The following is a 27,756-nucleotide window of genomic DNA, read 5'->3' as shown; positions in this document are numbered from 1 at the left end:
TTTCCCTGGCCTGTCCTCTGAGTTCAGGCATGTCGACTGGCAGCAACCTGCAGTCTAAAGATCAGTTTCTTTGCTCCATCTGTCTGGATGTGTTCACTGATCTAGTCACCACAGCATGTGGACACAACTTCTGCAAGACCTGCATCACTCAGCACTGGGATGGAAATGTTCCCTATAAGTGTCCTCTGTGCAACGAGAACTTCGCCTCCAGACCTCAGCTGAGAGTCAACACTTTGTTCTCTGAGATGATTGATCGGTTGAGACGCGAAGTCAGCAGCAGCAGCAGTTCAGAGCAACAAGTTGCCAAACAAGGAGAGGTTCCCTGTGACGTCTGCACTGGACCCAAACCGAAGGCCCTGAAGTCCTGCTCCAGGTGAGACTCCCCTGGAGCCTCACCTGACCGCTTCACGTCTGTAGAAACACCAGCTGATGGAGCCGATGGAGAACCTGGAGGACAGGATGTGCCTGCAGCACGATAAACCTCTGGAGCTGTTCTGTTTTACCGACCAGACATGCGTCTGCCTGCTTTGCCCCGTTTTAAACCACAAGGACCACGAGTTTGTTCCTCTGAGAGAAGAATCTAAAGAAAAAAAGGAAGAGCTGAGGAAGACGAAGGCTGAAGTTCAGGAGATGATCCAGGAGAGACGACTGAAGATCCAGGAGATCAGAGAGTCGGTGAAGATTGGCAAAGATGCTGCAGACAGAGAGAAAACAGAATCAATCAATCAATCAAATTTTATTTGTATAGCACATTTCAGCAGCAAGGCATTTCAAAGTGCTTTACATCATATCAAACACAGAATCACAATGCAATATAGAATCAATCATTAAGTCAAGTTACATCAATAAATTTGTAATTGATTACATTTCAAATACAATTCTAAACAGGTGGGTTTTCAGTTGAGATTTAAAAGAAGTCAGTGTTTCAGCTGTTTTACAGTTTTCTGGAAGTTTGTTCCAAATTCGTGGTGCATAGATGCTGAAAGCTGCTTCTCCTCGTTGTACTTAGGAAAGCTGCTTCTCCTCGTTGTACTGGCTCCATCACAACTCTGATGGAGTCTGCTGAGAGAGGCCTGAATGAGCTCATCAAGGAGATCCAAGACAAACAGGAAACTACAGAGAAACAGGCTGAAGATTTCATCAGAGATCTGGAACAGCAGATCTCTGAGCTGATGAGGAGGAGCTCTGAGGTAAAGCAGCTCTCACAGTCTGAAGACCAATTCCAGCTCCTCCAAAGCTTTCCTCCCTGAAAGCTGCTCCACTCACCAAGACCTGGACAGAGGTCAGAATTCATCTGTGGAGTCTTTCAACCAAGACTCCACGTAAGCAAGCGGCTCACGCGAGGATGAGTCATCTGAAGACCCGTCCACCCGTCATATGAGGGGACTGTGGTGAGAGCTGTGGCTCAGATTGAGCAGGAGATCAGGGAGATGAAGCTGCAGAAGCTGACGGAGGCTGAGCTGAAGAGGTTTGTGGTGGATGTGACTCTGGATCCTGACGCAGCTCAGCCCTTGGCTCATCCTGCCTGATGATGGAAAACAGGTGAACCATGGAGATGTGAGGAAGAATCTTCCAGATAATCCAGAGAGATTTTCCTTGTGTCCGTGTGTTTTAGGACAGCAGAGTTTCTCTTCAGGCAGATTTTACTTTGAGCTTCAGGTTAAAGGAAAAACTAAATGGGATTTAGGAGTGGCTAGTAAGTCCAAGTTTTTGCTGAGCCTTCAGTCCATCTCCATCTCCACCCTGCTCCTGAGAAGGTGGGGGTGTTTGTGGATTATGAGGAGGGTCTGGTCTCCTTTTATGACGTAGATGCTGCCACTCTGATGGCACTCAGAAACTCTACCCATACGTCAGTCCCTGTAATAATCATGGCAGTACAAACTCTTCTCCTCTGCTCATCTGCCCTGTTGATCAGGCTGATCACTGCAGTGATGAAGATGATGGAGAATGAATCTGAGTGACTCTGCAGGTGACGTCCTGCTGGTGGAGAGGAGAGCTTGGGATCGTCCTCAACAGGAAGTGAACAGTTCAGATTCTTTGCGGCAGCTCTGGTTCTCTGTTTCTACACATTTTCAGCTTTTGATTGATTATAAAGTCAGATAACAATGTTTTTAGTTCAGTTTAATTATTCTACTGCTTGTGTAAGATTTTTATTTTTCTTGTTTTATTGATAAACAGTTTTAGGCCTGCATGAAAATGTGTCAACCTGTACATCAACTGATTTATTTGTAACGATTTTTTTGTCATTGTCCACCACATTGGAGCTACAAGGTAAGCTGTTTGTAAGATATTTAGACAGCAGCAAGAGGAGATCAATTGATTTGTAATGCAATTGTTCAGTTTTTTTTTATGTTGAAGGCGATTGGTAGTAAATTAATGCTGGTTAAAAATGCACCCCACACTTTTCAGATTTTTATTTTTTTTCCTGTAAAAAAATTTAACCATCCATATTTTCTTTTCAGCTACAACTACTTTGTGTTGGCCTACCACGTAAAGTGTCAATAAACCAGATGAATATTTTTGGTTAGAACCTGCTAAAATAGGAAAAAGATGGTGGTGAAATACTTTGCAGAGGTATTGTTAATAACCATCTTATTTAATGTTCTGATTCCGTTCCAGTCCTCAGAAATGTTTATTTAGTCGAAAACCACTTTTTTTAATGTCATATTTTCCTCTGAACGGAACATCATCAGGCTGCATGACGTGACTAAAAGAACTCGCCGCAAACAAAGTTCCGTCAGCCAATAGGAACCTACTACCGTACCCTGGACCAATCAAAGTCAAACTACAAACAACGCGGGTTCACTGTCAGCCAATCACCATGGGTGTGTGGGTGACGTAGTTCCGTCAGCTGTTCTTGTTTTTGCTTCAGTTTATTTTCCTCCGGGCACTGGATGTCCGACCCAGAGAGCCGCTCCGACACCGAATCTGAGCGTTCATCGCCCGGCGAGAGCCGTCACCCCGGCCCCTGTCCCACACACACCTCTGCCGCTCCACTTTCCCTCTGAGCTGGAGCCGTCCTCCGCCGCAGACATCGAGGGAAGCGGTGAAACGGATCCCGGGCCTCCAGTCCAGTTCGGAGGGGGGGAAGGAGGTCGCTGGGAAGCGGGATGGAGGGCGCGGACGGAGCGGGCGAGCCGGGCCGGCGCCGCCAGTTCGGCTGCGCCTCTTTCAACCAAGACTCCACGTAAGCAAGCGGCTCACGCGAGGATGAGTCATCTGAAGACCCGTCCACGGAAATAGCTGCTTTCAGCTGATGAGTGGCTGAAGTCTGTCCAGAACCAACGAGTTCTGCTCTTTGTGGACGTTAGAACCAGCTGGTAGCTCCGACCCACCTATTCCAGCAGTCCCAGTTACCGAACCAGTTAGTTTATCCGCATTTGGACTGGAAGAGAAGCTGTGGGCCTCAACACTCTGACATCCTCCAGCTCCTTCCATATGTTTGCTGAATTTGTGTTGTTCCCGTCCACAGAATGTACTCAGAACAGGCAAAACATTATGACCACTGACAGATGAGGTGAATCTCTTCTGTTATCTGCCAGTAATGAACAGCTCTCCATTATGATGGTCCCAGCTGTTGGGGGGGGGGAACATTTTGTTCTCAGAGCTTTGGTGGAGGTAAGAAAGTGTGACTAGCATCAGGCTGAGATGGACCAGAGCTGCTGCTCAGTATGGGGCTCACTACATGGAGCTGCAATCAGCATCACAATATCAATATGTGCAACATTGCAGTCACAAAGGACAGTATGGCGGCTACATGCTACTTCACTGTCTGATATGGAGCTTAGAGAGCAAATTCAGAAACTCTGGGAATGGCTGGGCTCAGTGATCTGAAGGGAATTAAAGAAAGTTCTTAGAACATGTGGGTTAATAATATAATTTACCGGAATATTCTATAATGTGGCAAATTATTGCGTTTTCCTAAAATCCCACAGCTTTAGCCAATGCTATGTTACAGACTGTGTACGTGTTATAGAAACGTTGTTCCTTTCTGGCTGGGGAGAAAAGGTCTCTGGATTTTAATCCAATGGATTATCTGTGCAGGGGCGGAGCCAGAAAAAATATTCATAGGGCAGCCAGTGACTGATCAGCCCCAGAGCCACTTTGGATAAATATATTCTGTCAAAGCATACATCACTTCTGCCACCTACTGTTTTGGAGGGGAATTGCTTATTCCAATGGGACACTCTACTGGTCACTTCTCTCCATGGGACCAACCAAAAGCTTGGCTCTCTGGCTCCGCCCCTTCGTATGTAGGATGTTTCTGAGTCTGACCATTGGAAACCTAACCTAATGGCTTCCAGAACCAATACCATCCACTGCATCTTTTGATTCAAACTTTGATGAATTCAGGCTGTTTTGGCAGCAAAATGGTGGCTCACCAGTCACCACATCATAAGGCTGTTAGTGTAGTTACCTGATGTAGACAGAGTGCAGTAATCATGAGTCAGCATTATGAAGCTGCTGCTGTAAGCTGGGCTGGAGTTGATTACCAGCCCAGTTTATGCCAGCTCCCATGAACAGACACATAGAACCTGTTTAACTCCCTTATGTTTGGATCAGATACGGCATTTAGAACTGGAAAGGACCAGATGATGGTTTCTTATGCTCAGTTTGGTAAAACATCAACCCTAATGTTCCAAGGCTAATCTGTGGACAAGGAATATTAAGATGTATAATTAGTATTATATAATATTAACAATCTCATGTTTCTTGAAAGAGCAGTTTGCTCTTAGCTTGCAGTTATAGTTATTAAATAGTCAGATCTTCCTATCATAGTGCACCAATTCCTCTCTATAAGGTCTGAGCTGTCAAATTATGTACAATCAAGTCTTTTGAGCTTTACATCATGTTATAATGTTATTCTCTCATCAAAAACAAACCTAGAGTGTTGCATGTTTGAGAAATCCTTTAATCTCCATGGCAACCATTCAGCTGTGCAAAATGCCTGAATGGTTGCACTCACCCTTCGAGGCGCAGCTCCTCCTCAGGGCTGCAGTTTTCAAGCACCTTTCGCCCGTGACTTCCCCACTCTGCTCCTTCAGACTAGCCAGCAGCAATTAGCAAACGCCTGGTGGAACTGCACCTTTGCTGAGCTCATTATAGGAGCTACTTCTCAGAGCAACGCTGGTAGAAAAGTTGTTAAAGAGATGTGATGATGACATCTTGAAGGTGGGGTTTCAGAAAGAGCAGGAGTTTTGTTTTTGTTTTAAGAGACAGAGGCCCAATTTCAAGGCGTTGTATTTCTTTTAAGTCATATTTGATTTATATGTAGTTACTTAACTGTGTTATAAAATGTCCCTGGAAAACACACCTCCTTCAAAGGAGAAATGATCTAGCGTTATGCACACAGTTCCCAGTTAAAATCCTTTTAGAGTTTGATAAGCTACACACAATTGCTTTTGTGATGGTCAGACAGAAAAGCTTGAACCAGTTTGGATGTCTAACTGTGTGTGTTTGCTGTGTGTGTTGCAGGTCACTGGCCTTGGGAACAAGGAGTGGCTACCAGCTTTTCTCTCTGACCTCGGTGGAAAAACTGGACTGCATCCATGAGAGCGGTCAGTAACCCATCCTCAGTTTGGACTAAACTTCTCTCCCTGGTTAACGCTCAGTTTGCTATTTCAAATCAAACAGCTGTGCACTGTGTCCGGTAAAGGCACATCTGTCTGGTTGCTACAGGTCCGTCCGTGCTTGTGTATGCGCTGCTCAATGTGCTAATGGCGGAGAAACAACTTACAGCTCCAGGAAAAACCGTTTATCTGCCACCATCGGGAGCTATGCTAACTAGCCTTAGCATTCATATGGCACGCTGTTCGGTGAGCCACCTGTAGCGTAGCAGAGGTAGGGTATGAGCGGCATGTAAATGAGGGTGATTGACAGTCCTAAGACTCTCCTCCTGGCTCTGATTGGTTGCTGCTGACTGTGTATTTCTGCAGTTGTACTGGGAGGACTGAGAGAAGGCAGAGGAGCTCGGTTCTTTTAACAGATGATCTGCTTTATATGACACTGTCACGACAAAATGACAAATGTAACAAATATGTAAAAAACATATTTTTTTTAATAAAAACTACATACTGCAGCTTTAAACTTAAGATCCAGCCTCCATAATGGCAAGCCAAGTCATCCATGACAATCAAGCTATAAATCCATGTTTCTGTCACCAAATGATTCCTCAGTGCATTGCTACAGATATCATTTAATACACTTTTTTAAACTAAAGCTACAAAATATTCCTAACGAGGTTATGTCATACATATTTTCACCTAAACCATAAAGTTCTCAGGCTCTAGCCGTCTGGCCGATGGTTTCTTGTTGTGGATGTTATCGCCTCCTCTGGTTACGCCTGATAGATCGTGAAAGAAGATCTCTGCTCTGTGTCGTTTTCCAGCGAACACTCCAGACGTCTACATCATGGAGCGTCTGTTCTCCAGCAGTCTGGTGGTGGTGGTGAGTGCTGCCATGCCGCAGCGGATGAACATCTATCACTTCAAGAAAGGGACGGAGATTTGTAACTACAGCTACCCCAGCAGCATCCTTTCCGTCAAGCTCAACAGACAGGTGACTCGCACCGTTTCAGCTCCTGGTCTCTGTCAGTCGAAGACAGAGCGCATGTGTCGTGTTTAAAATAACTCAAAAAAAGTCCGTCAAAGTGTCGGTTGATGCTTTTATACACTAAAAGTATTGGGAGTTCTTAGCTTTGATGCATTTAATGAACAAGAAGAAGAACATTTAGAGTTGGGTACGTTCTTTACCCAATGTATTATTTTAATTAAAATTTCACTGCTTTCATTTCTAATAAGCCGTGTAACCTCCCCTGTTTTTTGTTTTTTTTTTAGCTTTTGTTTAATATCCTCCAGCTCTATTTTGTCGCTTATTGTAACCAGAGAGCGAGTGAAGAGCAAATGCTCTGGGATGTGATTGATGTGAAAGTTTATGTTCAAGAACTTTATAATGCTGTCTTGAGCCTAAAGAACAATAAGGATGGTGGTATGGATGAGGTTTCTGCAGATCACTTAAGATTCTCAAGCTCCTCGGGCGTGCTGTGGTGGCGCAGAGGGTTAGCACGCCCCACGTTTGGAGGCCTTAGTCCTCGACGCGGATGTCGCGGGTTCAACTCCCGGTCCCGACGACCTTTGCCGCATGTTTTCCCCCCTCTCCTCACCCTCCTTCCTGTCTGCCTACTGTCGAAAAAATACGAGCCACTAGCGCCGCAAAAACTCTTCGGAGAAAAAAAAAAGGAAAAAAAAAAGATTCTCCATCTCCCTTTGCTTGCTTTGTGTTTCACTGGAGTTTTAGCTGTTAGTGCCTATTATAACATAAAGCTGGCAAGATAAATAAGGACAGTTATCAGTCCATGGCTTTAGCCAGTGTGCTATCCAAGGTCCTGGAGAGGATTATTCAATAAGATAGAACATTTTCTCCTTACTTCTGATAACCATGTTTACTTTAAATCAAATCATGTCTCAGATATATGTTTTAGATTTGTATAATTTGTACAATTCCATCCATGCATCCATTTTCTGTACACCCTTGTCCCTGGTGGGGTCAGGATGAGTGCAGGTGCCTATCTCCAGCAAACGTTTCGGGCGAGAGGCGTTACAACCTGGACAGGTCGCCAGTCTGTCCCAGATTTGTACAATTCCACAACTTTAATGTGTTTTACTGATGCTCCAAAGACTTTTGATTGACAGGGTTAGTCATAAAAAGTCATTTTATAAGTTATACAATAGAGGGACTAGACCTGAACATCAGGCTGCTGGTCCAGTCAGAACTTCTGACTAACTGAGCATGGTGAGATAGACCCAGGGAGGCCAAGAAGAAGAAGAAAAAGAAGAGATGCAATAAAAATCTTAAATGTGACTAAGATGCAAACCAGAGTGGGTCAAACGGTTTTCCTCAGAGCTGCAGGCGGCCTGGCAAAGAAAACCTTATGCACAAAGTCCTACAATGAGGAAAGTAAAAGTCTTGTTCTTGGAAAGTAGAATATTTCTGCGTAATATACAAAATAATCAACACTTCAGAGACTTACATAATTACTTTGTTATACTAGCATATTAAAATAAGTGTTTGTCTTTAAAAGCAAATGATTTACACGGCTTGAGACCGGCTGTGTGCAGACTGTTCATCTGCTTATCACATTGTTGGAAGTATCTCTAAAGGACAAAACTGACGTCACGAACCGGCAGGAGGCAGATAAGGAGCTTCAGTGTCTCTGCAGACAAATGAACCGTAACTCCACATTTCCTCGAGATCTTATCGAGAGCCGTTTCCTCCCCCCACAGCTGCGTGTGGCGGCGTTGTGGTCGCTGTGGGATTTTTCATCAGATGTAGTCGTTCTAACTGCAACCGTCCCGTTTCTAGACTCGGATGTTTTTTTGTTTTTTTTTAAGAGAACAAACAGCATCATGGAGACAACACAGCAGATTCCCCAATCTGAGAATCTGTGGAAAAACGTCAAATATGTTCACAGATCATACTCTCAGTAGTTGTTAATGATTGTTTGGAGAGGGTCCTAAAAACAATAAATCCTGCCACTAAGCCTCCCAAACAGAAGCAACGTCTGAATATCAGATCATTCAGAAGATGTGATTGTTGCTCTTGTTGTGTCCCACACAGACTGTTTACCAGCTGGAAAATAATATGTGAATATTTATGATGCCTTTTTTTATTGTCTCTTGCTTCTGTGGGTGAAAGAGGACAGAGTTTGTGTTCTTAGTGGGAACTTTTGGCTCCCAGTGGACAGAAACGTAATCTCTGGAATGTAGAGACGCTCTCCCTCTGGTTTTTCTGGAAATGTGCTGACTGGGAGCAACAGGCTGCAGATACCTGAGCCTCTCCTTGGGGACGTTCACTGATGTTCTTGGACGTGTCTTACAGAGGCTGGTGGTGTTCCTCGAGGAGTCCATTTATGTCCACAACATTAAAGACATGAAACTTCTCAAGACTCTGCTCGACACTCCGTCCAACCCCTCAGGTACGGGGAGAGCATTTCTAATATTTGAATTCCTTCTTTAGACTTTATCCTTCCCCAACTTGGCAGAAAGGAGCTCACAGAAAGACAAACTGAAAATTACTCTCCACATCTCCGCTCATTAGAATTTTAATCTGATTTACCTTTGCACTTTTATTCACATTTTGAAGCGTAAACTTTATCAGCTTTTCAGCACTGTGTGAAATGAAACGATGTTTGGAAATGTCCTGACCTCCTGCAGGTCTCTGCGCTCTGTCCACCAATCAGTCCAGCTCCTACCTGGCGTATCCTGGCAGCGTCACGTCTGGGGACATCGTTGTACATGACACCAACAGTTTGGTAAGAGCCATGTCAGCGTAGAACCTATGCTAAATGTTGTGCTCAGGGATTCACTAAACATTTAGCAATCATAGCTGGATTTGTGATTGATTTCTGATCTCCAGTTTTTGTAAAGAGCTGAAATGAACAATATTCAGGTCATTTTCTTTTGTAGCCTTCCTGCCATCAGGAGTCATAATTATTTGAGCGAAGAATTGGTGTAAAACTTGAACTCTTTCATGATTATCAGTGAGACATTTCAACCTGGCCTTAACATCTACCATCAAGCATCCAGCTAGCGCTGTTAGTGGGGTTAGCATGTTTTGCTCCAACTCATCTTGAGTTCCCTCTGTGCTTAGATACGTGTTTGTCTGCAACAGTTTACTGAGTGATGTTTGTTCTGTGACCTGAAGCCTTTTGTCCCGCGGCCGCTCCTCCTGGAGCCGGTGTAAATCTAGCAGAGCGTTCCTGTTACTGTAAGATAACAGACAGCGGGAAACCAAACAGGCCCTGCAAGTCCATTCCTGGAAAGTACAACAGAGAGGTTTTCTGAAGGCTCACCACCTCGTCCTCTGTTCGCTGGACGTTATTCAGAACAGCCACAAAGAAGCTACGATAATCGTGATTGAGTGGAAGCAAATAGGATAATGGAGGTCTTGCTTGGATTGCTGCTGACATTTATTTTATCTGAATGATTGTTGTATTTGTAACAGTTTGTTCTAACTGATTATAAAAGGAAACATACAGTTGCAAAAACAAAACAAATTCTGGACATGGGATGACTGAGAAAATGTTCATTAAAATCATTAAATTAAAGGCTGGATTTTTCTAAACAATTTCGGCGTAAAATTCTGATGCTACATTATACAGCAGCTTTGTTTTCTGGGGTTTTTTTAAAAAACCTTTTCAAACAAGTTTGTGTGAATTCAAAAAGCACAAGGATCTCTTGTCGTTCCTGAGACGTAACGGCCGGTTTCATTTCAGAGCACAGTGGCCACCATCCCGGCCCATGACAGTCCGCTGGCAGCGCTCGCCTTCAACGCCTCAGCCACTAAACTCGCCAGCGCCTCAGTGAAGGTGAGACTAATCACACTAGCACCACATTCAGCTCTTTGAGGTAGACGGTGGAGATTTGTACTCATCCTGAGCGTGGAGGGAGCTCACCTCTACACCCATTTAACAATAAGCCCTCGTTGTCATTGTGACCTCATCACCTTTCATGGTTCCCACCGTCTTCTGACGTTTCGAAACTTTCCTCATCTGACATACTCCATTTTCAGAACAGCAAAAGCTTAATAAAATTGGAACAAAAAAACAAACAAACATAGAAACCCCAAAGACCAGAATGTGAATCCAAATCCCAGTGGAATACAGCAGAACCCTGCCAAATATTGTAGCGAAGCAGGTGCAGTTTTCATATTGCCAAAATATATGGTAGAAATTATGAATGTTTCTGCTTTTCTGCACCCTTATTGAAACATTAGCTAACATTGTGTTTAAAAAAAAAGAAATGAAAATGACCAGCTTAGCGGCTGTCTGTCTGTCTGCAGGGGACTGTGATCCGGGTCTTCTCTGTTCCTGAAGGCGAGCGTCTATTTGAGTTCCGCAGAGGCATGAAGAGGTCAGCGCTGTTACACATCATTTAAGATGCACATAGTGCTAAAATCATTTCCTTATGCTGCTGAATGAACAAGAAAGCCTTATGATGACCAGCAACAATCCAGCTCCAGAGCAAAGTACTGAGTGGAGGATGATAAACAGAACTGCTGAGAAATGATGATGATGATGATGATGATGGTGGTGGACTTCATTAATGTTCAATGGTGATTTTGTATGAACACAGATGTTCTGGTCCCGGCAGCAGTTACTCAGGGTCTCTGCTAGAATTAGTGTCCAATTTGACATCATGTTTAATTGTAAGAAGAATTAGAATGAATTCTTTTTCGTTTTCTGTGAAAGTATGATTGATGCTTCAGCACTGTTTAATACTTTAGTTCAGTAGTTTATTAGGTGGATATCTAGAACAAAGTGATCATTATAAACCAGGAAAGACTGAAGTGTTTTTCCACAAACAAGAGATGTGATATTAATGTTCAATAGTGATTTTAATTAGAATTAATTCTTCTCAGAAGAAAAATTAAGTGGAAATACATGACCTTCCACGTTTAAGATCTGATAGGTGTCTTGAACCACCTTGTATTTGGGTTCGTTTCGGAAAGCATGAGCCCAGGCTTGGATCAGGGAGAGAATCTTGTTGAATCATGTTTAATTCTAAGAAGAATTAAACATGCTGCTCATTTCTACAACTACAACTAAGAAGTTGGGTATTCCTTCTTTTTATTTAACAAATCAGGTTTTGAGTTTGGTGAACAATGTGAATTATCTGGGTCATGTTCTGAGGAGTGATCTCTGTGATGATGATGACACAAAGTGACAGTGTTGTATGTTGTAATGTGTTGGTACATAAATGACTCATGTGTCCAGTTGAGGTTAAAATGTCCTGTTTTGAACTTACTGCACCTGGTTTCATTTGGCTCCTCTGTGCTGTAACCATAGTAATGCTATGGATAGTAAACTGGAAGTAGCCAATCAGGACACTTTTAGAATCCTTCTCAGATTTCCAACACAAAAATGTTTGTCAGGAGCAACAACCAACTTTTCATGCTTTGCTGAGGAACTTCATGTATAAATTTCTGTGCCGCTTGACTTAATAAGAGCTGCAGCTGCAACATGTAGTGATATTAAATATACTCCTAGCTTTGTTAAATACTGGAATAATTGCCTGTTTTGTGATGGATGTGGCTTTTTTTTATACTTGATGATTTGTTTTATTTTATGTTTTTTAAAATCTAAATTGTATGAACTACTTGTCTCGAAATATAAAAGATTTTCATTAGGTAAAAGTGTTTGGCCTACATAATGACAGCACTGAACACAACATCCCCAGCATGAAACACGGTGGAGTCAGAATCATACTGTGGGGAGGCTTTTCTCTACAGCAACCCAAACATCTGCGTTCTCGTGGTACTTTGTTGACGCGAAGCTTTTGTTGCCCCCTGACCACTGATGTCCAGTCACCTGGTGTCAGATGATTCATGTGGGCTGAGACACCAGACAGCTTAGGATATTGGGAACCTCATAATGCTCAGCCAGTAAATCCATGAAACAAGTTAATCATCCACTTTTTTAAGAAGATGTTTTGAAATTTATTGATCAATACATTGACAGGAAATGGGGGAGGGGGGGGAGAGAAAGGGAAGACGTGCAGTGACTGACCAGAGACTGGGAATCTTACCTGGGAGTTTTTCCTCCCTAACAGCTGCTCCCCCAGCGCTCCGTTAATCATCCATTTTGTCTGCAGGTATGTCAACATAAGCTCCTTATCCTTCAGTTCGGATGCCCAGTTCCTCTGTGCCTCCAGCAACACAGAGACTGTTCACATCTTTAAACTGGAACAACTGGGACCAAGGTGAGCCTCCAGAGAGACTAAACAGACTAAATACTGGGAAACTGTTAGCTTCCACAATGTAGCCCAGATTTATAAATGAACATTTGTCTCTGTCTGTGAGCTTTAGTCGTGCCCATCATTCAGTTTAGATTATTTACGCAGCACAATGCAAGACAAGCAGCTGCAGTTCATATCTGGTGCTATAAAAGCCATTTCTGTTCAAATGCAATTCATTCCAATATCCACCAATAACAAAGACACATTCAGTTCCAATTTTATGCACTTCAGACCTCATTAGAATGCCATACACTTAGCTTAGCTGATCGCACAGCAGAAAAAAAATGTCATGTGAGGACGCCAACAGATTCAGCAGGAAAAACTGAACATGTAGAAACAGCAGAGAGAAAAGGCTTCCTGTTCAGAAAACAGACAAAAAGCCAAAAAATAATATAGCTCTGGAAAAAATAGAGACCACTTAAAATGACTCGTTTCTCTGATTTTACTCTTTATACGTACAAATCTATATATGTTTGAGTAAAATCAACATTATTCTTTTATTTTATGAACAAAAGTTGAGTATTTATTTGCAGAAAATGAGAAATGGTCAAAATAATCAAATAACAGTATGATTTTTTTAGGACACAATGTGTGTAGTATGATATATTTACTCTTTAATGTATTTATTCAAAAGAAAACAAACACAGTGGATATGTTACAAGACCTCTAACTGTCGTCCTTCTCTCTCTCTCCAGTGCAGAGGACGAGGCGGCTACCTGGACAGCCTACATGGGGAAGATGTTCTCTGCAGCCAGCAGCTACCTCCCTGCTCCGGTTTCTGGCATGATGAGCCAGGACCGGGCTTTCGCTACCGTTCACCTCCTCTCATCTGGTCAGAGGAACGTTTGCACCTTAGTCACGTAAGCTACTCTCTCTTCCTCACCGTCTCCAACACAACCGTGTTTGTGAGCGCCGAAGACATGCGTAATTCTGACTAGCGTGTCATAAGCTACACGACGGCCATATTTCAGACCAGTTTGGAATTTGTGAAACAATGTTTTCTGCAAGAAGTGAACAATCATTAGTACTTAGCTTCCGCTGCTCCTTTTGTGTGGGGTCTTGGATGGAAAGTGATGGTGATGTTTCAGGATCCAGGGGCTCCTGCGGCTGCTGGTGGCCACCGCCGACGGCCAGCTCTTCATCTATAACGTGGATCCACAGGATGGAGGCGAGTGCCAGTTGGCTTACAAACACAGGTGAGGCTGATAGAAAAATCCATCCAACCACATACACCACACTCTGATGACATTAATGTGTAGTTACTTCTTTCTTGTGATGGTTTCCTCCTTTGTGTGTGTGTGTGTGTGTGTATGTGTGTGTGTTTTAGGCTCGTTGGTGTTGATGATGAAACGCACAGTGGAGAGATGAAGTCAGAGGGGGGGCAGCTCACACAGGAAACACACTCCTCTCCATCTTATGCAGAAACTGCTGCCTTACCAGCTTCTGGTCATGCTACTGCAACCCTCACTGGTTAGTGGTAACCCACTGTACTAGTTAAGGACCATTGCCTACCTCAGCTTTAAACCTTGTAGTATGTAACTCTTACAAAATGATGTTTTTCCATATTTGTTGAAACTGTCACCATATTGTTACAGTTTATGAGACAGATAATCTGTGAACAGCTCCATCTCCTCCACCTCTTCCCTGAGCTATACATGTGCCGACCAAAAAACAGCCAATCAGAGCCAGGGGGCGTGTCTTAGCTCACTAGTTGCCACATTAGTAATGCTTTCCTTGCTAATCGTGCTAATCGCTATCTGTTGACGTCGTAATCATTTTGTCTTTGATGTCAACTAGTAAAACTGTCTTCCAGTAACAGCTCTCTCACACATGACCTCACCTGATATGAATAATTAATGACGGTTTAGGAAGATTGGACGAATGCTGCCAGCTGTTCTCATGTCTGCCTTTGTTATGGTCCTGAAGTAAAAGTCAGACTAAACGTCTGGTGGTTTCTGGACAAAGCCTTATTGAAACTGGAGATTAGAAATTGGCTCAAAAAGTCCAACCGGTGCGTCTTCAATCCAGCGTTTTACTTTCTTTGCAGCAATTGGAAAACTGCTCAGGAGTCAGAAGTGTTGTGCAGAAACGGTTTCTTTGATATTTCTTGCAATGACCGGGGTTCATGGAGAGAGTCTAAAGCTGAGCAGAAGGCATCGCACACAGTCTGCAGCGATGCAGAGACGATGAGTCTGAATCACAAATCAGCTTCTTTACAGAAATCTGTCTAATATTTTTGACCTCTATCGGCTAAAAGCTCTGAGATCTCTTCCTTCCTTTCCCACACCCATGTTTGTTTAAGTGGTTGGAGATTTGGGATCATATTCTCTGGACAATGGTTTGTTTTTGGAAGAAAAAAAAGCTCAATCTGTTGTTTATGCATGCAGTATCGCTCTCATTGCCATGGTTATCATCATATCACATGGCAGCAAGTAACACAAGTAGCATCAGAGGTCATGTGAGCAGGAAGCCTCTGTTTGAGTCTCCCAAGAAACCCAGAAGAAAAAGAATCAATAGTAAATACTAAGGAGATCCTTCACACCATCCTCTATAGACAGATTTAAAATATACATATATATATATATATATATATATATATATATATATATATATATATATATATATATATATATATATATACATTTTTTACTCTCTGAAATCCGGCAGTGCTGATTACTTGAAGAGGAAAGATGAATTGTTGTTATACCTGCCCTGGTATGGCAAAAAGTAATAAAGAACAAACTGATGTATTGAAATAAAGATACAACAATAAATGCAGGTTTTCTTATTTTTTGATGAAATGATATGCACTAAATATCCACAAAAGAACCAGAAATTTATTTTAGATCTTTGTTTTTATCGTTAATGCGCTTTTTCAGAATCTGCTTCATATGCCAACGTTGTGTGCCCAAACAAGAGATTTGACTTTAGATATGAATATATAAACCTTAGAGCACATGAATAATTCTTTTAGCATTTTCTACAAATATGAACGTCCCATAGAAGAAGACATATCCTCCCACTTTTTTGCAAAAAATGTTTCGTCTTTGATTAAAACCTAAAAATTGAAATAAAATGATGATTTTCTTTCCCTACATTTTCTGATGTAGATATTTCTCAAAAATTATAAGCAGTCTATTTTTCTTTTTTTTTCAAAAGATCATGTAGCATTTTCAGCCCTAAACAAGTTTTATTTTACCGGGCTGAGGGCCAAACTGTTCTTTCAATTATAAAGATTGCAGACCTAGTCAAAGCCCAGACCTAAATCAAGCTGAAGATCAATGCCCAGACTTGAAACTGATGCTCATGCATGTTCTCCATCCAACCTGACTGAGCTCCAGCTGTTTCAGCTGCTACTCTCAGAACCCTGCAGCGAAAGGCGGCTTGACATACCAATGAATGCAGCACTTTTCAGATTCTTGTTTGCAAAGAACTTTGAGAAACATCACTTCTTTTCCATCTCCTTCACCATGATTCATTCCTTTATTTTTGGTCTATCACATAAAATCAAAAATACTAAACCTTGTTGTAATTCATCAAACAGTGAAAGGTGTGAGGGGAATTAATTTGTTTCCAATGTTCTACGAATTCTTCTTCATTTCTAAACTTGTTACAGGATGAACTTACTTCCTGTCAAAGCAGCCAAGCGGCTTCCAGACACGTGGCCACAACACAAACAGCGGCCATTTTGCGGCGAATGCGGGACAGCATGGTTGTGAGGTCTTAAGTTCTGGGGATCTGGAAAGCGTTAACGATTCCTCTGTCTCCTCCAACCTGCAGGCTACTCTGAAGACGGCGGGGCGAAACAGGGGGACGTGATTCCTGAGCACGAGTTTGCTGTGGGGCCGGTGTGTCTGGACGACGAGAACGAGTTCCCTCCTGTGAGCAACCAGAAGTGCTGACTATCAGCCGTAGACTCTCACTGCAGCAGATTGTAAGAAATATCTAACCTTTACGCAACTTCCTGAAGAGTTCAGAGCCAAAGCTTTTAAGAAAAGGGATTTTAATTTCTAGTAACAAAGTAATGACAACTAGTGAACTAGTCTCTGAAAAGTGTGCCACGTCACTAGCATCGAATGTTCTCATGAATGCATCATTCTAGTTTCCACTGAACATGTTTTATGCGATTATTCATGTATCGGATGTGCAAAGCTCATTCGTGTTTCCTGAAGAGTTCAGAGCCGTGCACATGCAGACAAAACCAACAAGTGTTTGCGTGTTTTTTTTGTAGATCCGTTCTTGCCGCAGCGGGACTGGAGATGGCCAGGGCTGAGTGTGGAGAGGAACTGAGAGAGACGGACAGGCGTCAGCCGGCGAGGTGAACGGAAGAAATCCGTTCTCAGAGTTCCAGCATGAAAAGAGGGAAACACCCGAAGGCCACGCAGCAAGGAAAACAAATCGGAGATGTCATTTCATCTGAGAATGAAAGTGTTTACTCTGGAATACCAGTTGAAAACAAAAGGCTTGGATAGAGTTTGGAATGCTGAATGACCAACACGTCTGACTTTGCTGGAAACATGAGATGCATGTTTGGTAGGAAATATAACCACAACTTTGATTTTATCCTTACTTGTCAAATATACAGATGACATGCATTAGTGTAGCAGAATTAGTTTTGCCTTATCATTTCAGTTTACATATCACGTTTGTATTGTAAATAGTGTTCCGTCTCATCGAATGCATTCAGTGTTTCTGTGTATGCCTGCTGGAGGACCTTCAGACGGCGGATAAGTACTGTATGTTTCGTTGTGCCTCATATTTGTTTTGTAAAAGTAAAATGTATTTTACTAATTGCACAAGACCAAAAAAAAAAGAAAAAGAAGAAACTAAATAATAAACTAATAGACGACTGAAACTATGCAAAGCAAACTAGTTGTCCTGTTTTGTGTTTATAAAACTGAATTCATCAGCTTGTGGATAATTGTGACTTTTAAAAGGAACTTTGTCTCTTTTCCAAATGTTTTCTTTTAAATGGGCTTTTATGGATTACCTAAAAACAGTCAATATCTTAGCAGAAAGAGGGACAGATCTGTCACTCCTGGTAAGAACTGTCCCTCATACATTATACAGTAAACTACATGTTTACTGTATAATGTAAACATACAGTGATTGGATATTTACATTGTTCACTTTGACATTAAAAGTCTTTTTTGTTTAATAAAGGGAAATTTTTGTTGATCATGATTGATTTCTAAAAGTAACAAAACGGTAAATATCAAACAGTGGGTGAATACTTTTCACAGGCACATTTTTACTTTTAAAGATGCCCCATTTTTAAGAATAAACTAAAAAAAAAAAAAGAAGTTGTTTTTCCTCTGGTAATACAGGCAGAGGTTGGACATTTGTGACGCGTTTAAACTAATTAGCTTTGCCCAGTCCCTGTTATCTGTAGTGGGGCAAAGTATTGTGCAGGCTTTTGATTGCAGCGGCACCGGTTCTTTAAATTTGTAGTTTCTGGCATATGTGCACATAAAGATCAACTATTACTCGTTTGGAAAGAATGGTACCAGGTCATGTTAAACACAACACAAAGACATCAGTGGAGTCCAGTCAGAATCCACTACCTGTTACTATTTGTCCTACTGGCTATAAACATGTTGCAGACTGGTTCTGGTTTCTGTCTGCGTCGTGTTCTCCAGGGTGTGGCTGAAGTCTCGCCTAATTACAGACATTTCCCCTACGGACGTTTTATAGGATATTCTTCTTCCACACAGAACTTTCCCAGTCAGACCAGACTTGGCACTTTGATTGGTAAGCTGTTTCTATCTGCTGAATCCTCTCAGTGCTCCAGCAGCTCTAAAGTCCACTGCTTTTATGGCTGACATGTTCTCATTTCTGCTTTGCTGCTTTCAACTGAAAGCTACCAGGTCCTGACACAACCTGCGATGCTTGAGCAACTATTAAACCACAGCCTACGAAGTCAGAGCTGGTGATGAAGTTGCGCAACTTCACACAAATTTGTGGTTGAGGAAGCCATTGTTGTTGGCTGAATCCATCCAACTGGACAGACAGCATGCTGGGATAGAAGGCAAACAGTAGCTCTGTTTTTTTACTCATTTTTTAAAAATAACATCTGTTCTTCTGCACCGACATACTGCACTGTAAACTTGTCATTGTCTTTTTCATTGTTTAATACACATGGACATTATGTACATTTTTGAAAAAGTGATCCAACCCATTTGCAAATCTCTTGGTTCATGAGTCCTATACGTCCATTTGTAATAACTGCACAATATTTTCTGTTATTGTCTTGTACAGTATATTATTATTATTTCTAATCTTATTTCCTTATATATTGTTTTGCAACATTTAAGGAACTTTTTGTGTGAACCTGATAATCTGTTGCTGCTGCATTTCCTCTTTGCGGGACAATACACACAGGCTGTTTGGTTTCTATTCTAAAACCTCCAACATTTTTAGAGTCTGAGAAACAAAGATCTTTGCAGCAGAGGATGAGTGAGAAGAAACCCGACTTTCTGCTGCGTACGGAGGCGCTCTCTTCTTTCTTTTGGAGGTGAAAGCCACCTCCACCTCTGGGGTGAATTTTGATACAGTACAACCCGTGCCGGATTTTCACACACAACTTGACAGAAGAAACGTGCAACATGCAGCACAGAATGAAATCAAATATCTTTGGGGAGTTGGGGATATCTCTGGTGAAGAAGTGAGACTAAAATCGTGCAAATGTTGACTTTGAAAAAAGCAGGTTGGAAGAGGAGATTTAACTGTAACGTTAAGATGTTTTTGCATCTTTCAGCAGCCAGTTTTTTACTGGATTGCATAAGTCTTTTAATCAGACACTGTAGCCTGCTGGACTTTGAACGTGTGTAACTATAGTGACATTGTTGGCAACACATTGATCTGTCTGTCATCCATCAGCCCTTGAATATTTCATGGAACACTTCAGACCATATGAGACAAGTTTTAGATAGACATCACTTGCTTTTGTCACAAACCTACACAAAGCTCCATGGTTTCGGTTTTAAAATGCATTACTTTGCTGGTGAGCATTTTGTGCCACCTGCAACATCTTAATGATTTTTTTTCACGTTAATAAAGACGTGCTGCGGTACCCTATTACGATTTGGGGCAGGACCTGGTCCAGCCTTATCTTAGACACACCCCTGCTTCTTTCAGACCAGTATATCAGGCTGGTGAACTTCTGAACATGCCCCAGCAGTGGCACTGTGTGACCTGACAAAAAAGGTAAGTCAACTGCATCAGACATGTGTTAATACTGGCTAAATTACTACAAATATTCATCATCAGCATTAAAATGTGCAAAGTTAAAGTTGGTCATGAAGAAACTTGAGAGAGTGTTTCTATTTATTTCTTTAAAGGTTGGGCACTTACATCATTGTTGCACTCATCTTTTAGGACAAACTCAGCTTATGTAAGAACATCATTAATATTTTTAAAGATGATGCCACCAGTGACCTGCAGAATGACTTTTATTGGAATAGTGTCTGGCTTTGCTTTAAACCAGTAACCAGAGAGGAAGCATTCTCTAAAAGCATCAGCAAGAAATATCGATACATTCAGATTTATTCAATAGACTGAATTAAGTTCTTAATATCTACAAAAGCACTGATTACAGCAATAAAATCCAAGACATTTTAGATATATCCAACTTCCTTCTGCTGTTCTGAAGTTGATGTACTAAAGCAAACTAAATCAAATGTTTCGGTTTTCTGTAGCTGCATTCAAATGTTCCTTTAATAAATTTGTGATATCAGAATCATATTAAACAGAACCCAGACAGACGCAGCAGGCTGAAAGGGAAGCTGTCTCAAACCACCTCCAGACTGGAATAAACCTGTTCATCCCCGCCGCGCTACCAGCTAGGGCTTTGTCGCGCGCGCCACCTGGAGCTGCTGCATTCAAGTTCAATAGCGAAATCTCACAAATTACATTCTTCTACATTATTTTAAAAAATCCCAAGTTGATTCTCGCTTGGACGCAAACATGTGAAATAGCATCCATTTCCCCCTTAGTGTCTGATAAAAGCCCCAGTTAGTCGGTCTTCTTGTAGAGTAAGGCATTATATTTTCATGTTAACGTGAACGCAACATGAGCGGCGGCTCGCGGCACGTTGAAGATGAACGCGCGTGATGGACGCGGCGCCGGCGACCCGCGTGCTCGTGTTTGAATACCGGCTTGAACCGGTAAAGAGCTGCCAAGACAGACAGGACATAACTCTGAAGACAAAGGATGCTGCTGCGGAACAGCGTTAGTAACGGAGGAAGTAGCAGATATATTTAACAAATAGTTTCGGACAAAAAAAAGGAAATAGTTTTAGATGTGCTAATATTTCTTTAAAAAAGCGTAATTGTTTTAATTGCAAGAAAAATAACCATCTACAGAAACCTTAATGATGCCAAAATGACGAACGGATAAGAGAAGCAAAACGTCCAGAGGACCCAGAAGGCTGCCTGTCCTGCGGTCAGCTCTGCTGGTAAGTCTACATGGAACTGCTGGATGCTGGCTAACTCCGCCAGCAGGTCAGCGGCTGCCACCTTTCCGCTTTATTACAAATGCAAGTCTTGCGGGGAAAAAAATAACTTTCTTAATACTTATTAAATCTAACATTTATTGTCTTACACGCGAACGTCTCGTTTTCTTTCATTTATAAGTCAGTTAAAACTCATGTAACAGCGGCTGAACTCAATGTGTTGCTGAGCTCTTCCTGTTCTGCGGCGAGAGACAGTAAGTCTGAAGCCGGAGGCTGAGCTGAGCCTCCTGCAGCAGCGACTGAGAAACCCCTGACATCACTCCGTCTTCCGCCTCTGCACTGCGGACAACCCGAACACATCACCGGCCCTTTTCACCACACACACACAGAAAAAAAGCCACTAATCCGGTTTAAATGTAAGAACAATCCTTTAAAACCAAATCCCACGCGGAGGCCCTGTAAAAACACTCCATTTAAGATCAAAATGTTTTGTAAAGTTATATGAGTAATGTATAGGAATCGGTGAAATAGAAAGTGATTTGATATGTTAAAGAAGTGAAAAGGTAAATCGCATGATAATGTTCACAACATGGTCGCCTGCTTGTGTTGATCAGAAAGCCTGCTGGTGGCAGACGGCCAGGTTCTGGTTCTGCTGGAGGTTTCTTCCTGTTAAAAGGGAAGTTTTTTCCCCTCCACTGTTGCAACATGTTCAAGCAGGAGGAGAGAAGGCTGCAAGGCATCGACTCGATGCAATCTGCTGGCTTTTTTTTACACAGAAAACCGATAGAAAAATGAACAGGAACAATTTGTCGAAGACAAAGACTGCCAAACCCCACAGAACCCATCTCAGTGATTTTGTTGTGTGTGTTTCTCTCTTGTAGCCATGGAGACTCCCAGAGTACCTGGTTGCTTGGGTCCAAATGTTTACCCGGCGGTGCCGGACGGAGGCTGGGGCTGGGCCGTGGCCGTGACCTTCTTCATGGTGGAGGTCAACACGTATGGCGTCCTCAAGACCCTCGGAGTGTTCCTCCAGGACCTCATGGAGGAGTTCCAGGAGAGCAACAGCCGTGTCTCCTGGGTCATCTCCATCTCCGCGTTCATCTTCGCCTTCACAGGTTGGTCTCCATGGTGACTCAGAGCTTCCTGTACCCTGCTGGTGTTTCTGTTTTAGGGACCAAGGCATGGAATGGTTGCATGTGGAAGAACAAAGAGCCGAGAACGGGTCAGAGAACCTGGATCAGGACTGAAATGATTAATCGGATTAATTGTGATCAATGGATTATTGAAATAATTGCCAACTAATTTAGTAATTGATTAATTATTTGCATTTGGAAATTATCTGGATATAGACTCTAAAAAGTCCATTTGCCGAAAGGACGAGATAGACAGAGTAATAATTAGTAATAAACTTTAGAGAAAAATATACATTTTGCATTAAAGATAAAAAACAAACCTTTGTCTGTAAATCTGTTCTACCAAGAACAGTTCTAGCTTCACCTGGTTCACATTCGGTAAAATAAATCTCTTTTGCTGTCCAACTATTAATCAGTCAATCCAAACATACACTGTATCAATTTTAGTCACGCAGCAGGGCCTGAGCTTTTCACATTACATACACATTATAAGTGTATTTTTAGCTGCAGATGCACGCTTTGCTACAAATAATCAAATGTACACTTTACTGTGTTTCAACCCCACCCTCAGCCCCTCTGGCTTCGTTGCTCAGCAACCGCTTCGGCTACCGTCCAGTGGTCATGATGGGAGGCTTCCTCATGAGTCTGGGGATGATCTGCTCCGCCTTCACCAGCAGCATCAACCAGATGTACGTCACTATCGGCATCATCTCAGGTAATCTATCTATCTAATTATCTATCTATCTATATACTGTATATATATATATGTGTATATATATATGTATATATATAGGTATATATAGATGCATGTATATAATCATGTGTTTAAAGGGACTTCTAGCAGTGTTGTGAATCTTTCGGTGTCTAGTGATTTGATTCCATTCAGAAATGATTTTCCATACAGAAACCAAACTGTTCAGAGATTCTGTTTAAATTATGCGAAAACATTTATTCAAAACTATTCTATAAGTTTTGAATATAGAATAGTTCAAAACTAATACATAAACTGATGTATTAAATTTCATCAGTTTCTATTTAAACTGCAACATAAATGACCGGTATTAGCTTAGCTTAGCTTAGCTGCCTGGCCTTTTCTTAAATAAAAAATATCAAAGAATTATTCTAAACACCTGCGGTGGCCCAGTGGATGTGCAGGACGACATGCATTACAGTGATAAATCGGAGTGGCAAACGTGTACAATTTGAACACATCATAAAATCCCTTTGTGATTATTTTGAATCAATTCAGAATTGCCAGGACTAGGAATTGCAATTCTGTATAGAATGGATTTTTTTTCTTCACCTCCACTGGACCCATCTGTTCCTTCCAGAACCTTCTGGTGACCCAGAGGTTCAGAACCTCTGAAACACGACACAGTGACATCTCTCTCCCCACCGTAGATTTCTAGGGGTGACCCACAGAGATGCCTGAAGAGAAAGAACTAAAAGTGAAACCTCTGTGATATTTCGACCAAAGGGCCTGTGATCCTCACTGCTAGCTCTCCCTCCATGTTTTCCACGTCTTCCTGTGCAGAGGAACGTAGCTAACGTTCCCACTCCTTCTTCTCTCTCCTCTTGTCTCTTGTTTTGTCTTTACACGCATTTTGTCTTTCAGCAGTGTCTGTAGCAAACCTGTCTCACCTCAAGCAGCCTGCCAGCTCTGACAAAGGAGTGACCTGCCAGCTGGACCCTTTGACCTACTCCTCTCCTCCCATTCAGGCCAGTGGCTGTCATGTCCCCTGTTTCTTTTCTGCTCTCTTCAGGGTTTGGCTTCTGCCTCTCCTTCCTCCCCACGGTCACCATCCTAGCCCAGTACTTCTCCAGGCGGCGAGCTCTCGTCACGTCCATCGCTTCCTCTGGAGAATCCTTCGCCATATTTGCTTTTGCACCCGGTGAGTTTTTACTCTTTCTGCCCGTTGGAGATATGGATGTACCGATCCAATTTTTTACTTCTGATAACAATATCTGAGGTTTTGCTTCAGCTAAGCCTCAGCTCTTATTAATGACATCACCATGTCTCCACAGCGTTCAGCAGACTGAAGCAGGCCATCGGGTGGCGCTGCTGCCTCGTGGTCCTCGGCGTCATGCAGGCGTCTGTAGTTGTCTTCGGCGTCCTCCTGCGTCCAATCAGCATCGAGCCAGAGCCGGTGAAGGAGGACGGCGACTCGGACTCGATGTCTAACTCGGACTCTGAGTCGGCCTCTCTGAAGCAGCAGAGTGCTTATGACCTGGAGAACGAACAGACCCGGACCTCGCTGAGCTCGGCCATGTCTAGAGGCTCCGGGGACTCGGGCGTGACGTCCCTGTCCTCCTCCGACCAGGACCTGAGGGACAATGCTGAGGAGGTCTCACTGCCGCCCAGCCTGGTCCAGGAGGACCCGGAGGGAGGGGCCGGGGCCAGGACCGGGGCTGGGAGCCCCCCCAGGCTGCTGGACTTCTCCATGCTGAAGGACGCAGCCTTCCTGTGGTACTGTCTGTTCGGCCTGCTGGCCACGCTGGGCTTTTTTGCCCCGCAGCTCTACATCATCGAGCTGAGCAAGAGCCGGGGCGTGGCCCCCAGCGTGGCCCCCAGCATGCTGTCTGTGATGGCTGTGGCTGAAATTGTGGGGCGCTTCTCCATCGGGGTGGTGATGAACAGGGTGGGCTGCAGGAAGACCCGCGTCCTGCTGGGCTGTGTGGTCGCCATGGCGATGGTTCTGCTGGCCTTCGCCGTGGTGTGGGAGTTCTGGGGCCTGGCGGTGTGCTGCGCGCTCTACGGCTTCTTCATGGGCACCGTGGGCTCCACCCACATCCCACTGCTGGCCGAGGACGAGGTGGTGGGCATCGGCCGGATGCCTTCCTGTGTCGGGGTCTACGTCTTCATCCAGAGCTTCGCCGGCCTGGCCGGACCGCCGCTGGGAGGTAAGGTCAGCTAGTCCACCATTAACCAGTCCCTCCAGTACAAACCAGCAATACTAATTCACTCACACTTAAAATATTCAACAGTTATCACAACTTTTCCCAATCACTTTAGTGTTCACTATATTTCCTTCTTTTTTGACCAATCACTGCAACCCAATGGAATTTTGACCAATCCCATTAGCTCCCTTCTAATGCGTCTTCCTGGTGGTTCTTTTTAATTTATTACTCAAATTTGCTGTTTTTGAAGAAATCATTTTTCAGTTTTTTGCCCCCAATGCACTTCTTGGATTTATAGTGATGTCAGCATACCCAACAACCACCATCTTGTTTTCCAGCTTTTGTTTATTTTAACTTCAACTTTTTTGTAAGTCCATGTTACAGTAAAAATAAAGCTTTAAGATGTTGTTACTTTGACCACAGCTTTTTGAATTTTAGGTCACATCTGTCAGACATAAACATCACAACCTCCTGGAGGGACTGGTTTGTAAAAGTGTGTACGTCCTAATGGTGCGTTCACACTGATGTGTAAGGTGCGTCTGGTTTACATTCACAGTCTATGTGGAGGCACGTTTCAAGCATCTAGCATGGCCCGATTTGAAACGTTGTGAGCCTTTGATGCGTCCGACAAATAGGCCGGCAACGGAAAACAACAGCTGGAGCGATTCTGACACGTCTGATGCTCCTCCACATAGACTTTGAATGTAAACCAGCGGCGCCTGACGTTGTGGTGTCAGGTGCTTGATGGTGTTTGGTGTGAACACCCTGTCAATCGTCTGCATTCAAAGTGAACACGCATCGAACTTGAAGCGTTGGACGCGTTCGGTGTGAACGCACCATAACATCTGACTCCACTTTACCCTCCAGGTGTGCTGGTGGACGTGACTAAGAACTACGGAGCAGCGTTTTACTCATGTGCTGCAGGAATGGGGCTCAGCGCCGTCTGCCTGGCTCTGGTGGGCGTGGCCAAGTCCGGCGTGTGCCACAGAACAAGCGGGAACGAGAACAAAGAAGAAGAAGAAGAAGAGCAGGTCTCTCAGGACAGTAAACCTTTAGACTTTCTGGAGGTGGACTTGATGGAGACCAGTCCGGTCGAACAGGCTGAGGTCGTCTGAGGCTGACCACAGCTGGAGAACATCTGGTAGGAACCAACAAACAGGATCCAGATGGGAGCTGCTGCTGATCTAATCTCAGGTGTAACAAGCTCCTCCCTCACCAGATGTTCCTCCAGATGTTTCCAGGTCGTGGGTTATACAGCACCAAAGATACTCTTTGCTCCCAGCAGTAACCAGTACTGAGGGGAACTGGAGTCTGTTGTCATAGGAACACTGATTCTGGTTCTGCTGGTTGGGGGTGTACATTTTATTCATTTGATAAGTAAATGAAATGCAATCCTAAATAATCCAGCATGACGACATCTGTTAGAGGCACTTTCAACTGAAGGAGTCCAGATGGAACTGACACTACCGACTGAAGCCGTTCTCATGTCCAACGAACATCCTTCTAATATTTCTCATGATTGTAACAAGAGCAATACGACAGCAGATACTGAGCCTTCAGAGGAGATTATGAATCCTAACTACAACTGTCCTGTAGAGCTCCAACCATCAGAGGTATTGGTGTCTCTTTGTGAGAGCACACATCTCACCATGTGGATCCTGATCCGGTGGATCCTGCTGGATGTGGAGCAGCTCCAAGTCTCTGCTGCAGCCTCAGAAACACTCAACATTAGCTCAGTCATTATTTAAACTGTTTAGAAGGTGTGAAGTTTTTTATAGCTTTTTTAAAAAAATTGTTTTGTCAACTTTTTAATTAGGTGCTAGTCAGTTTACATCCTGTGAAGTGCTGAACCACTTCCACTCTTTTTAAAAAAAATAAACACTGATAAACCGTAACTTGTGGTGTCTGGAAATGAGATTTCAGTTATTGGCTGATGCTCCGTGATGCTCTGGTGTAAGGTGAGCCTTCAGCACCACAGACAGCAACACTGATCCATCAACACAGTCTGAGCCAATGAGATCAGATCAGCATAATGACCTACACAGAACCACAACAGAACCCTAGTGGATCCATAGGAGACATGAATGACGCCAGAACCAAAAGCCTCCAATTCAACAGAATTAAAGCTGCAGTATGTAACATTTATTAAAATCTTTTTTTATACTTATGCTAAAACTATCACTAAAACAGTAGAGATAGATAATCTGAAAAAAAAATCTACTTTATGCTTCAATCAATTGCTTTGAATTTAACAAAGATATAAAGAAAATTAAGCTAATACTCAATATTAGGTCACATTTGATTTTTCTGTTTTATTTTGGAAGTTTTTTGGCTAACCTTTCCCTTATTTAAATTGAAAATCATGTGACTTTACCTTAATTTTACTAGTCCATGCATCTATCCTTCGCCACAAATATCTGTCACTCACAAAAAATTCTCTAATTTTCCCTTAACTTTTAAAGCTGGCAGCCAAAGATGA

General features: G+C 42.9%; 2 protein-coding genes and 1 pseudogene across 5 annotated transcripts; all 3 read left to right on the top strand.

The window, feature by feature from the left end:
• The first annotated feature begins 29 nt into the window (after window positions 1-29).
• Window positions 30-2,519, top strand: LOC116735943 (E3 ubiquitin-protein ligase TRIM39-like; annotated as a pseudogene).
• Window positions 1,304-17,663, top strand: wipi1 (WD repeat domain, phosphoinositide interacting 1). 3 transcript variants are annotated; one of them, XM_032588115.1, is made up of 13 exons: window positions 1,304-1,322; window positions 5,476-5,558; window positions 6,389-6,558; window positions 8,878-8,974; window positions 9,213-9,310; window positions 10,274-10,366; window positions 10,840-10,910; window positions 12,651-12,758; window positions 13,490-13,654; window positions 13,883-13,990; window positions 14,122-14,264; window positions 16,575-16,675; window positions 17,026-17,663. In XM_032588115.1, the coding sequence occupies exons 3-13, from the start codon at window positions 6,412-6,414 to the stop codon at window positions 17,065-17,067; spliced, it is 1,173 nt and encodes a 390-aa protein (XP_032444006.1). In that variant the 5' UTR covers window positions 1,304-1,322; window positions 5,476-5,558; window positions 6,389-6,411; the 3' UTR covers window positions 17,068-17,663. The 3 variants fall into 3 exon arrangements, with proteins under 3 accessions (XP_032444006.1, XP_032444004.1, XP_032444005.1); XM_032588113.1 differs by lacking the exon at window positions 1,304-1,322 and adding an exon at window positions 2,857-3,187; XM_032588114.1 differs by lacking the exon at window positions 1,304-1,322 and adding an exon at window positions 2,857-3,187 and having other exon boundaries at window positions 16,575-16,728.
• Window positions 17,664-19,945: 2,282 nt separating this feature from the next.
• On the top strand, window positions 19,946-27,172 carry slc16a6b (solute carrier family 16 member 6b). Of its 2 annotated transcripts, none has more exons than XM_032588107.1 (6): window positions 19,946-20,000; window positions 22,128-22,361; window positions 22,951-23,094; window positions 24,143-24,271; window positions 24,405-25,280; window positions 26,145-27,172. In XM_032588107.1, the coding sequence occupies exons 2-6, from the start codon at window positions 22,130-22,132 to the stop codon at window positions 26,390-26,392; spliced, it is 1,629 nt and encodes a 542-aa protein (XP_032443998.1). In that variant the 5' UTR covers window positions 19,946-20,000; window positions 22,128-22,129; the 3' UTR covers window positions 26,393-27,172. The 2 variants fall into 2 exon arrangements, with proteins under 2 accessions (XP_032443998.1, XP_032443997.1); XM_032588106.1 differs by lacking the exon at window positions 19,946-20,000 and adding an exon at window positions 20,931-21,249.
• The last annotated feature ends 584 nt before the right edge of the window (window positions 27,173-27,756 follow it).

This window comes from Xiphophorus hellerii, chromosome 16, assembly GCF_003331165.1.
Source record: "Xiphophorus hellerii strain 12219 chromosome 16, Xiphophorus_hellerii-4.1, whole genome shotgun sequence".
NCBI lineage: Eukaryota > Metazoa > Chordata > Actinopteri > Cyprinodontiformes > Poeciliidae > Xiphophorus > Xiphophorus hellerii.
The sequence above is the reverse complement of the archived record's forward strand: the minus strand, read 5'-3'. Positions and strand labels throughout refer to the sequence as shown.